Source organism: Narcine bancroftii, chromosome 4 (assembly GCF_036971445.1).
Source record: "Narcine bancroftii isolate sNarBan1 chromosome 4, sNarBan1.hap1, whole genome shotgun sequence".
Lineage (NCBI taxonomy): Eukaryota > Metazoa > Chordata > Chondrichthyes > Torpediniformes > Narcinidae > Narcine > Narcine bancroftii.
In genome coordinates this window covers 103,234,443-103,247,943 of record NC_091472.1, presented here as the reverse complement: position 1 = coordinate 103,247,943, position 13,501 = coordinate 103,234,443, and the positions used below count along the sequence as shown (strand labels likewise).

At 41.8% G+C, this 13,501-nt stretch overlaps 1 protein-coding gene across 4 annotated transcripts in view; it reads right to left on the bottom strand.

Moving 5' to 3' along the window:
* The window catches only part of mthfd1l (methylenetetrahydrofolate dehydrogenase (NADP+ dependent) 1 like), a 198,225-nt gene that overhangs the window by 131,698 nt on the left and 53,026 nt on the right, over positions 1 to 13,501 (bottom strand). For all 4 annotated transcript variants that reach the window (XR_011355972.1, XM_069932267.1, XM_069932269.1 and 1 more), the window contains exon 8: positions 9,118 to 9,220. Coding sequence is in view for 3 of the 4 variants with exons in the window: in XM_069932267.1 (XP_069788368.1) it covers positions 9,118 to 9,220 (103 nt within the window). In the remaining variant the exon portion in view is untranslated. The remainder of the gene's footprint in view (positions 1 to 9,117; positions 9,221 to 13,501) is intronic.

Genomic DNA, 13,501 nt, shown 5'->3' with positions numbered 1-13,501 from the left:
GACATCCATATTATATTAAACATTCCTTCAAATGCAAAAGTGACTGAGCTGGGTTTATTAAATATACCAATATGTCATCAGCAAATAAATTAATTTTATACTCCTCATCTAAACCTTGTATCTGTGTATTTTGTCTTATCAACTGTGCTAAAGGTTCAATCACTAACGCAAACAAAGTTGGTGATAAAGGACAACCTTGACAAGTTGATCGAGTCAACTTAAAAGATTCCAAAATCAAACCATTCGTCAATACTCTAGCTACCGGTTTACTATATAGAGCCCTAATCCAGCCAATAAAAGAAGGACCAAATTTAAATTTCTCCAAAACTTTAAACAAAAAAATTCCATTCAACTCTATCAAATCCTTTTTCTGCATCTAAGGATATCACCATCGGATGATCCAAAGATTGTCGAAATCTGTTAATCAAACTAATCTCTCGCAAAATGTTATCTGAAGCATATCTATTCTTTATAAAACCTGTTTGATCAATATGAATCAACTTTGGTAAAAATTTAGCCAGTCTATTCGCTAATATTTTAGCTATTATTTTATAATCTACATTTAACAACAAAATTGGCCTATATAAAGATACCTTCAAAGGATCTCTATCTTTTTTAGGAATTACTGTAATTAGAGCACTAGAATAAGACTCAGGTCAATACAATTAAGATGAATATTTTTCCGCGTATACAATATTTGTTCCAATCTATTCCGTATTTACTTGATAAAATTTTTTTTCGAGATTTTAATAGAATGGTTAGGGAGTTTTTATGGAGGGGTAAATTTTCGAGAGTAGCTTTGAATAAATCAACTTGGAAATATGAGTTGGGGGGTTACGTTTACCACATTTTCAAAATTATTATTAGGCAGCCCAACTTAAATTTATTAGTTCATTGATGGATTTGGTACGGTCTCCTAGTTGGGCTAAAATTGAGATGGCAAGTATTTCTGAATTTGAAATGCATCAGTTTTTGTTTAGGTGGAATATGAATTTGTTACAACAATATAATGTGCCTATACTAAAACATTTAATGAAGTTATGGATAAAGAAAAATAAAATGATAGGTTCTAGGGGTAAATTATTGCTTTGACTCCATTGTATAATAATCAACTTATTTCTTTTTCGATACATAATCAAAGTTTATTGCATTGGAGATTTAAAGGTGTGAAAAATTTGGGAGATTGTTTTAAAGAGGGTAAGTTTTTATCTTTTAATCAGATGAGGGAAGATTTTGGTATTGATAAGAATTCTTTATTTCTTTATTATCAAATTCGATCTTGGGCAAAATGTATGTTTGGTAGAGAGATGATTTTACCTAAAATGACTAAATTTGAGACTTTTCTTATGAAGGTACCAGAGAAGGGTTATATTTAATTTATGTATCAAATATTACAGGATGGTATGGATAAAAAAGGTTGGGATAGATCTAAAATTAAATGGGAAGCGGATATTGGTTTTATTTCTTCTGAAGAGAATTGGTTAGATAGGTGGGGAACAGAGGGTGAGAGCAGTGTTCAGGGAGTATGGCAACCTAGCTAGGAATAAAAAAGATAACAAAGGTAGGATGGAGATTAGGGTAGAAGGTAAAAAAGAGAATATATGTGAGGGTCATTCTCTGAGATGCATATATTTTAATGCAAGAAGCATAGTGAACAAGGTAGATGAGCTGAGAGCATGGATAGATACTTGGGGTCACGATATTGTGGCAATTAGTGAGACCTGGCTACAGGAGGGGCAGGACTGGCAACTTAATGTTCCAGGATACATTTGTTTTAGATGTGATAGATCAGGGGGTAAAAAAGGAGGAGTTGCTCTGCTTGTTAGGGAGGACATTACTGCCGTGAGGTGGCAGGATGGTATGGAGGGATCGACCAGTGAGGCTGTTTGGGTGGAATTGAGGGGTGGAGGAGGCAAGAGGGTGCTAATAGGGGTGTATTACAGACCACCAAATGGGCCAAGGGAATTAGAGGAACAAATTTGTAGGGAGATAACAAATATGTGTGAAAATCATAGGGTAGTGATCATGGGAGATTTTAACTTCCCACACATTGATTGGGATACCCATACGGTTAGAGGGCTGGATGGGCTGGAGTTCGTTAAATGTGTTCAGGATTGTTTTCTAAATCAGTTAGTAGAAGAACCGACTCGGGATGGTGTAATACTGGATCTCCTGTTAGGGAACGAGCTAGGTCATGTAGCGGACATTAATGTTGGAGAACCAATTGGGTCTAGTGACCATAATTCTGTTAGTTTTAGGGTAGTTTTAAGGAAGAGCAAGGAGAGGCCTAAAGTTGAGGTTCTGGATTGGAAAAGAGCAAATTTCGTAGGAATAAGAAGGGATTTGGGGAGTATTGAGTGGGACAAGATATTTTCAGGTAAGGATGTTAATGAAAAATGGAGGATATTCAAAAAAGAAATTTTGAGGGTACAGAGTAGTTATGTCCCAGTCTGGATCAAAGGAAAGGCATGAAGTCATAGGGAGGCTTGGTTTTCGAGGAATATTGAAATTTGGTTAGGAGAAAAAGGGAGGTGTACAAGAGGTATAAAGAGCAGGGAGCTGAGAAGTTGAAGGAGGACTACAAGGAGTGTAGAAGGAATCTTAAGAAAGAAATTAGAAAGGCCAAAAAAAGGCATGAAGAGCCTTTGGCTGACAGAGTAGAAATAAATCCAAACAGTTTCTATAAGTACATTAAAAGTAAAAGATTAGTGAGAGATAAAATTGGACCCCTTGTAGATAGCGAGGGTAGGCTGAGTGAGAAGTCTGAGGAAATGGGGGAAATTTTAAATGATTTCTTTGCCTCGGTATTCACTTGGGAAAAAAATGTTGAACCAGTTGAAGTAAAGAAAAATAGTGGGGAGGTCATGAAGCATATAAGGATAACCAAGGAGGTAGTGATGGCTGTGTTAAAAAAGATAAAGGTGGATAAATCTCCCGGACCGGACAAAATATTCCCTAGGACACTCAGGGAGGCTAGTGGACAGTTAGTGGGGCCATTAACAGAGATATTTAGGATGTCACTGGCCACGGGGGTGGTACCAAAGGATTGGAGGGTGGCGCATGTGGTTCCGCTGTTTAAGAAAGGGTCCAAATGCAAACCTGGGAATTATAGGCCTGTAAGTCTGACGTCTGTGGTGGGCAAGTTGATGGAAAGTGTTCTGAGGGATGCTATTTACAAATTTTTGGAGGTACAAGGATTGATAGGGAGTAATCAGCATGGTTTTGTCAGGGGTAGATCATGCTTGACAAACCTGATTGAGTTCTTCGAGGGGGTTACAAAAAAGGTTGATGAAGGGAAAGCTGTGGATGTTGTCTATTTGGACTTTAGTAAAGCTTTTGACAAAGTTCCCCACAGGAGATTAGGAAAAAAGGTGGAGGCATTAGGTATAAATAAGGAGGTAGTGAAACAGATTCAGCAGTGGTTGGATGGAAGGTGTCAGAGAGTAGTGGTAGAAAATTGTTTGTCCAATTGGAGGCCGGTGACTAGTGGAGTTCTTCAGGGTTCGGTCCTGGGTCCACTATTATTTGTTATATATATTAACGATCTGGATGTAGGGGTAGAGAATTGGATAAGCAAGTTTGCGGATGACACAAAGATTGGTGGTGTTGTGGACAGTGAGGTAGATTACCGTAGATTAAAAGGTGATTTAGGAAGGCTGGAGGTGTGGGCTGAGAAATGGCTGATGGAATTTAATACAGAGAAATGAGGTGCTGCATTTTGGAAAGGCAAATTTAAATAGGTCATATACATTGAATGGTAGACAATTGAGGAGTGCAGAGCAACAAAGGGATTTAGGAGTTATGGTAAATAGTACCCTCAAGGTTGATACTCAGGTAGATGGTGTGGTGAAGAAGGCATTTGGAATGTTGGCCTTCATACATCGGAGTATTGAATTCAAGAGTAGGGAGGTTATGATGAAATTCTACAAGGCATTGATGAGGCCAAATTTGGAGTACTGTGTACAGTTTTGGTCACCAAATTATAGGAAAGATATAAACAAAATAGAGAGAGTGCAGAGAAGGTTCACGAGAATGTTGTCAGGGTCTGAGTTACAGGGAAAGGTTGTGCAGGCTGGGGCTTTTTTCTCTGGAGAGTAAAAGATTGAGAGGGGACTTGATAGAGGTGTTTAAGATTTTAAAAGGGACAGACAGAGTAAATGTGGATAGGCTTTTTCAATTAAGAAAGGGGGAGATTCAAACTAGAGGACATGGTTTAAGATTGAAGGGGGAAAATTATAAGGGGAACATGAGGGGAAATTTCTTTACGCAGAGGGTGGTGGGGATGTGGAATGAGCTTCCGGTAGACGTGGTCGAGGCGGGATCATTGGTTACATTTAAGGAAAGACTGGATCATTACATGGATAGGAGGGGACTAGAGGGGTATGGACTGGGTGCTGGTCAGTGGGACTAGGAGGGTGGGGATTTGCTACGGCATGGACTAGTAGGGCCGAACTGGCCTGTTCTGTGCTGTAAGTGGTTATATGGTTATTTGTTATGATAGTGTAACTAGATTGATAAATGGACGTTATGCAATGATTAATTACAAATTTTACATCAATTATATTTGACACCTGAAAAATTAAAAAAATATGGTTTTAATGAATCAGATTTGTGTTTTAGATGTGGTGATTACAGTTGGAACTTTTTTCATGCTGTTTGGTCATGTATACATATACAATCTTTTTGGAAGAAAATTCAATCATTTTTAGTATATCTGTATAAGATTAAAATAGTTTTAGATCCAACAGTATTTTTATTGGGTAGTTTGAAACCTCTGAAAGGCTTGGGATTAAATAAGTTTCAGCTTGCTTTTGTATATTTAGCTTTATCCATAGCGAAAAAATGTATTGCTAGTATGTGGAAAGATACAAATATGATTGATATTAATAGATGACATAATGAGATGATATATTGTTTAATAATGGAAAAAATTATGTATGTTTCACGTGATAATTATAGTTTTTTATTAATAAGTGGTTGTTATATTCAGAATATTTACATTTCAATTTACATTGATTAGATTTTAATATGTATATTTAACTTTTTTTAATCTCATTTTTTTTAAATGGCTCTCCTTAGGAGAGTTGGCTGAGGGGGGGGTTTCTCACTTTCTTCTTTTCTTTTTTTTTCTTTTTTTTTTATATCTATAAAAAATGTTCATGTTTAATTGCTGTATATGTCATATTTGTTTTTTGAACAAATAAATAAAGTTTTAAAAAAATGATTGGTCAAACACGACCTTCCACGCACAAATCCACGTTGAGTGTCCCTGATCAGACCCTGTCCTTCCATATACTTATATATATTATCTCCAAGAATGCTTTCCATCAATTTACCTTCCACAGACGTCAAACTTACAGGCCGATAATTGCTAGGCTTGCTCCTTGAACCTTTTTTTAAACAAAGGAACCACATGCGCAACACGCCAATCCTCCGGCACTATACCCATCTCTAATTACATTTGAAAAATCACTGCCAGAGCCTCCGCTATTTCCTCACCAACTTCTCTCAAGGTCCTGGGGAAAATCCTGTCAAGACCTGGAGACTTATCCACCTTTATATGTTTCAAAAGCTCCAGTACTACCTCTTTCTTAATCATTATAGTCTCCATATTTACCCCCTTTGCTTCCTTTACCCTGCACAGTTCAATATCCTTCTCCTCAGTAAATATTGAGGAAAAGAAATTGTTCAAGACCTCCCCCATCTCTTTTGGCTCCACACACATTTGTCCTTTCTGATTCTCTATTGGACCAATTTTGTCTCTCACTTTCTTTTTGCTATTTACTTATTTGTAGAAATCCTTTGGATTTATTTTCACCCTGCTTGCTATAGCCACCTCATATCTTCTTTTTGCTTTTTTTATTTCTTTCTTAAGATTCTTTTTAAATTCAATATAGTACCCAAACATTTCCTTTTTCCCCTGTTTCTTATATTTATTGTAGTACTCCCTCTTTTTTCAAACCAAGTTTCCAATATCCCTTGAGAACCATGGCTCTCTCAAACTTTTGACCTTACCTTTCAACCTATATAAAGATTTTGTACTTTTAAAATCTCTCCTTTAAAAGACCTCCATTTCTCTATTAGATCCTTCCCAGAAAACAAATTGTCTCAATCCACCCCTTGTAAATCCTTTTGCATCTCCTCAAACCTAGCTTTTCCCCCACTCAAAAACCTCAACTCTGGGCCCAGACCTATTCTTTTCCATAATTACCTTGAAGCTAATGGCACTATGATCACTGGACCTGAAGTGCTTCCCCACACATACCTCTGTCGCCTGACTCATCTCATTCCCCAACAGTAAATCCAACACAGCTCCCTCTCAAGTTGGTACTTCCACGTATTGATGTAAAAAGCTATCCTGCACGCATTTTACAAACTCCAACCCATCCAGCCCTTTCACGGAATGGTTTCCCAATCAATATTCAGAAAATTTCAATCCCCCACAATCACTACCCTGTGCATATCACAAATATCTGCTATCTCCCTACTAATTTGTTCCTCTAATTCGCGTTCCCTATTCGGTGGTCTATAATACACCTCTATAATTGTAACTTCCCCTTTCCCATTCCTCAATTCCACACAAAAATGGCCTGACTGGACGACCCTTCTATTCTATCGCACCTAAGCACCGCTGTAATATTGTCTCCAACAAGTAGTGCCACTCCACCCACTCTTGCCCCCCCAGTTCTATCACACCTAAAGCAACTAAATCCAGGAATATTTAGCTGCCAGTCACATCCCTCCTGTAACCACGTTTCACTAATCGCTACCACGTCATACTTCCAAGTGTCAATCCATACCTTCAGCTCATCCACCTTCCTTACAATGCTTCAAGCATTAAAATATATGCATTTTAGAGATTTCCCACTTTTTACTTCCTTTATGCCCCTATCTTTACCAACACCTCTCTTATGATCTTTTGCAATCGACCTCTATCCATCTTCGTATAGAGCATCGCCCTTTTCGAACACCTGCCTCCCCCCGCCCCCCCCCCTCCAAACACTGTCTATAAGTTTTCTCTGATTGCACTCTAACCTTCTCCTTGCTGTTCTCCTTCATTTGGTTCCCTCCCCCAGCCATTCTAGTTTAAAGTCTCCTGAGTAACCCCAGCAAACATCCCCGCCAGAATCCTGGTCCCCCTGGAATTCAAATGCAACCTGTCCTTTTTGTACAGGTCACACCTACCCCAAAAATGGTCCCAGTGATCCACAAACTTGAATCCCTGCCCTTTACTCCACCCCTTCAGCCACGTGTTCATCCTCCATCTCATTCTATTCCTGCTTTCAGTCATGTGGCACAGGCAGTAATCCCGAGATTACTTTTTAACTCTTTACCTAACTCCCTGTACTCACTTTTCAGGACCTCTTCTCCATTCCTCCCTATGTCATTGGTATCTACATGTACCACGATTTCTGTCTCATCTCCCTCCCCCTTTAGGATGTCCTGGACTCAAGCAGCAACATCCAGACACCAGGGAGGCAAACCACCATCCGGTTCTCCTTGCTCTGTCCACAGAATCCCTGTCTGTACTCCTGACCATCGAGTCCCCTATGACTATTGCCCTTCTCTTTCTTTCCCTACTCTTCTGAGCCTCAGAGGCCGACCCAGTGCCAGAGACACAGCCACTGACATGGGAGCTTCAACCCTCATGGGGTTGAAGAGTTGGAAGAGCCAGTTGGGCAGTCAGTAACAGAGACAGGCTGACAGCACCTCTGCAGAAGCCAGACAGAAAGATTCAGCTCTGGAATTTCACCAACAGTGCCGAATTGGACAGTCCTGGTCAGCATCTCCTGCAGGACAAGGCAGTGGACCTTCCACATCTTCCGCAAGAAGGAATGCCTTATCAGAGAGCTGTGTGACAGTAAATCAGTGAAAGATCATGACCCCATCAAGATGGCTCTCCATCAAGTAAGAGGTGGAGTAACCTACTCTCTTTTGTGGTGATATTGTCCACACGTGTGGAAGAAGCCGCCACAGCCAGGTGCATTACTGCATCATAGCTCTCCTGGCAGGTAGCTTTTGCATTCCACACTGAGGGAGCAGGCAGGTGTGTGAAGGCAGAGGTGGACAAGGCCAAAATCATGAGCTTGGAGCAAAATCGCAGGGGTGGGGCTACTATATATATATATATTTTAATTTATTTGAGAGACACAGCATGGTCACAGGCCCATTCAGCCCATGAGCCCATGCTGCCCAAATGTACCCATGTGACAGCTAACCCTGTCCATCTTTGGAATGTGGAAGAATCTGGAGTACCCCGACCTATGCAGGTCATGAGGAGAACGTATAAACATCTCACAAACAGCACTAGATTTGAACCTGGGTCGTCAGTGCCATCACTTTTACAATACATCCTGTTGTGCACACACAGTTTTGCTAGATACTGCCATTACCCCAACAACATTGGGTGGCATGGTACTGTAGCGATTAGCACAACACTGTTACAGCACCTGTCATCGGGACTAGGGTTCAAATCACACGCTGCCTTTAAGAAGCTTGTACGTTCTCCCTATGTCTGCATGGGTTTCCTCCAGGTCCTCTGGTTTCCTCACACTGTTCAAAACCTACAGGGTAACTGGACGGCATGGGCTTGTGGGCCAAAAGGGCCTGTTACTGTGCTGTATGTACGTAACATGGTGAAACATCTTCACACTGCAAAATATTTGGACTGCTCCCAACATAATATGATTATAGATTTGCCTCCATCACAACAAATGCTTGTATAACGACATTTCCAGGTACACTCTCCCTCTAGGGGATGTTTTGCAACCTGAACAGATACTCCCACTCAAGAATTCTTTGATCTTCAGATGAACTGTTAAACCAAAGCCTTATTTCAATGTTCATGAAAGTTCACTGGAAAGCAGGCAGGTTATTCCTGGTAAAACACTTATCCAATCATCCAACGTCCTTGAAACAAATTGTGTAGCCATTATTTCATTGTTGAGGCTTCCTGCGCATTTTGGCTGCCACGTTTGCTGTAGAACAAGTGACGTCGTTTTCAAATGCCTCACATTACAAAAATTGCTGCGTATCATAAAAACCCGTTTCATTACAGAACCATTTTTATGTTATTGCACCTTAACATTTACACCTCCATTCCAAGCGCCCTTTTACCTGGCACATCGTAGGCGATTATGGTCGTGTCAGCTCTCAGCCAATCATCTCCATGGTCTGCTGGAGCAGGGCTGGTCACCACTACCACGTCAGTCTGATTGACCTATCACGAAACAAACACTAAAGTGACCTCGTGAGAGAAATTGTATCATTGAAAACTACCAAATTGAGAGACTCAAGGGTAATCGAAATTCAACGTTCAGATTTAATTGTCAGAGTACATACATGAAATTACACGCAACCCTGAGATTTTTTTTTCCTGCAGGCCAGGCAGAATTTCTACTTCTCAGTAAAAAAAAAGTTCTCAATAAAAGATACGTAAACAAAAGAGAAATGTAAACAAAGAAAGAAATCAACAAACTGTGTGCAAATGCATAAAAAATAAATATTCAGTAATAAATAATGTGCAAAGTCGGTGTCCTTTCATGAGTGTCTGAATTTGTTGTTGAGGAGTCCGATGGTGGAGTGGCATAAACTTTTCCTGAATCTGGAGGTATAAGTCTTGTGGCACCTACACCCCTTTCCTGGTGGCAGCAGTGAGAACAGAGCATGACTTTGGTGTGGATCCTTGATTGCTTCTGGTCTCGAACGGCTGTGTTCCATATAGATTTTCTCAATGGTAAGGAGAGTTTTGCCTATGATGTATGCACTGGGCTGTGTTCACTACTTTTTGCAGGGCTTTCCGCTCAGATGTATTGATCCCCCATACCAGGCTGTGATAGAGCCAGTTAACACACTTTCCAATACAAAGCTGTAGATGTTTGTCAAGATCATCAAGAATGGAAGAGTTGTGGACTGGGAGATATACAGAGCACTCAAAACCTTCCTCTGAGCTGCATTTCAACAATGTTAAGGATCATCTCATGTGCATCCATATAATTGGCCCGTTGGACATTGATCTGACAAAATGTGCACAGTGGGACAGTGCTTAACCGGACAAAATGGAACTGTGCAGCACAGACGCTGAAACACCTTCCAAAAACAAATGGTCGCCCAGTGAGAGCACAAATTGGTTCAATTCCCGACATGATTTGAACCAACCACGTTGACACGACGATCAAGGAAGTGCTCCAACACGACTACTTTCTGAGAAGACTAGGCAAGTTCGGCAAATCCACCTCGTCCCTCAATATCTACGGGATTGAAAGCAGACTTGCATCACAGCATGGGACAGGAGCTGCTCTGCTCAAGATCAGATTAAACTACAGAAGGTGGTGAATGCAGCTCAGAACATCACCCAAATTTCCCTCCCCTCCATGGACTTGATCTACATTTCCCGTTGCCAAGGAAAGGCAGGCAAATCACTGAAGGACCCATCATACCCCAGGCACATTCTCTTCTCCCTCCTCTCATCATATCAAAAGTGCAAAAATGTGCACTAAAAGACTTGGACAGTTCCTTCCCTGAAACCATCAGACTTTTCAATGAACCCATCGACATTGTTCTCATGTTGCCGTTGCTATTTAGGAATTAGTCTTCTTCCTTCATTGTAATTCTAAACTCTATAATTGACAGCTTGCCCTTCTACTTTATCTGGTTGCATGCACGTGAGAGTTGACCTGTTAGACTGTTCACTGAAGAAACCTTCCCTCAGGGGCAATGGGAGAAACAAAGTATTGAACTGGGAATGGAGCACCAGCAAAGTCAGGCTCCATCTTCCTGTTGGTGTGAAGATCCTACAATCATTTCCAAATAAACACCCAGTTGGCAAAATATCAAGCAAAGGCAACTAAAGCATTGCTGAGACGGACAGGCTTTTAAGTCATTTACATGAGCTACTGCACACAAGGTCAATTAACACACCATTGGTGCCTCCATAGTGTTTGAAAACATTGCCACCAATGTGGACTCCACGTGAGACTGAAACTCAGGAGTCTGCACTCCCCCTTCCTGGCATCCTTCCAGCCAACATACAGTGTCTAGAGTGTCTCAGTGAGGATAAGTCTGCTGTAGTAGAGGGACATGCTTCACCCCAACTCCATGAACTCTCATGCTCAAGATTTCTCCCTCCATCACATGGATTGGATGATGTCCGCAGGTAATGGAAAAGACGGTGGGGTCTGATTCATGGTTAGGGAAGACACAAATGTTGGAGTAAGTCAGCAGGTCTCACAGAGTTCATGGCCTGAGCCCTTTTATACCTTTTCACTCCAATCACAGTGCCTGCAGACTTTTGTGTTTCACGCTGCTTCATGGTCAACTCTTCATGTCTTGTCCCAGGGATGTTCCCCTCATCTGTAACACCTGGTCCTGAAATGCAGGTTTTTCTAGCTCCTGAGATAGTTCACTTCCATTGTCTACATTCCTCAACAGGCAGACATTAAGCTAACACTGGAGAATCTATGCAACTGTGATCAACAAACATCACATAGCATATCCCAACGCCTTCTCAACCATCATCGGGAGCTTAAAAGAGGTCAGCCTAAAGAAGATCCTCCCAAACTACCATCAGCACGACTTTTATGACACCAAACACTCTCGATGGCTGCTGCGCCCGGGGGGGGGGGGGGGGGCGCGGTGGAATTAAACACCCTCAACCACTACTGCATCAGAGGGATCAATAACCCTCGACCACTGTTGAACTGGGGACTCGGGGGTGGGGGGGGGGAGAAATTAAGCACTCTCAACCTTCCTGGACATGCTCAGAGGCTGAAGAACACCAATCGTGAAGACTGGACAGTGATGGCCAGGGGAGGTGGGAGAGTGGAAGAGCACGGAATCAGCGGTGTTGACTGGACAGAGTTGGCCTGGGGAGACAGTAGAGCAGCTTTGTGATTCTCTGGAGTCTGTGAACTGGGCAACATTCCAGGAATCGGCGGCACATCTGAATTAATCTTTCACTGACATCATCAGGAACTCTGTTGTCCAGTGTGTACCTGCTGACACTGTCCTAGTGTACATTAGCTGGAGATCTTCAAAATGCTGCAGACCTGATCTGTGGTGTTTAGGACAAGAGATTCAGAATCATAAAGAAAGACCCAAGACAACCTGAGGAAGACCATCACCAACGCAGCGAAAATTCTGGACCGAACTGGAGTCTCAGACAGACGCCTGACACAGTGGCAGGGCTTGCACACCATCATATCCCACAAGGCAGTATCATCACTTGCAATGCACCTGACCAGACAAGTTCAATGCCTTTTAAGCTCTCTTTGAAAGGGAAAACAATGATGGCCCTCATGAGCCCCCAGCCTCCACTTTGCTTCCAGTTTCTGTGAACAGAACCTTCAGGAGTGTGAATTCTCAAAAAGCATCTGTATCAGACAGTGTTCCTGGTGGCCATATCCTTAAACCCTGTGTGAACCAGCTGGCTGGAGTTTTCGTTAACACCTTCAACCTCCCGCTACAGCAGTCTGAGATCCCACCTGCTTCAAAAGGACATCCGTCATTCTGGTGCCCAAGAAGAGTAAGATGACCTGCTTCTATGACTGTCGGCTAGTAACCCACTTCAGTTCGCCCATGGTCACAACAGGTCAATGGTAGATACCATCTCACTGGCTGACCCAAGGCTGGGTGCTTAGTCCCTGCACATCCATGTCCCCGTAGTGAAGCGAAGCTCCAACTCAATCTACAAATTCACTGATGCCACCACCGTTGCTGGTGCAATAACTGGGAATGAGGAGACTGAATACAGGATGGAGATCAAGAACTGGATGGGTGGTGCCCATCCATGCACCCGAAGGAAAACTCGCACAGACATGGGGAGAACGTACAAACCTTTTAAAGACAGTGGTCTAGGCCCATCAATCTCCAAAGCAAGCTCATATTGGGTTAACTGGTCACAACTCCTTGATGGACACCAGCTTCACCAGTAGGAGCCATTATACTCAATCATGTACACCTTGTGTAATGAGCTTCGAGCCAAACATGGAAAGTGCCTATAAAGATCACTATCCCTACTCAGCAGTAGGACCCCACGAAGTTGGAGTACACTCAAGAAAATAGTCAGCTAACCAGGAAACTATGACCTCAGAAGGAGCTCTGAGCTAATAAATTCTACCCAAGGCAATTAAAATAATAATCTTCTTATTCCAGATGTGATTCTGCTGAAAGTCAATGCTGCAAATTGCAAACAGATGTTGATCTTGCTCCCACTGCTCCGATACAAAAACGACTGCAGAAAGAATAATAAACTTTTTTTTAAAAATGAGAATGAGAAACCTGACAACGCAGCATTCCAAAATGGAAACAACTTTTTGTTCATGGCTCAGGTATAGCCGTTTATTTTGGTTATTCATTCTTGGGACGTGATCATTGCTGGCAGAACCTACGCATGTGGCCCAGCTCTGGACCTCAAAAGGTACATAATTTCATCTCTTGTGGTCAAAAGATACTGACCATTGAGCGAACTAAAAATTCTTCTCGACTGCCATCGTCTCTAAAC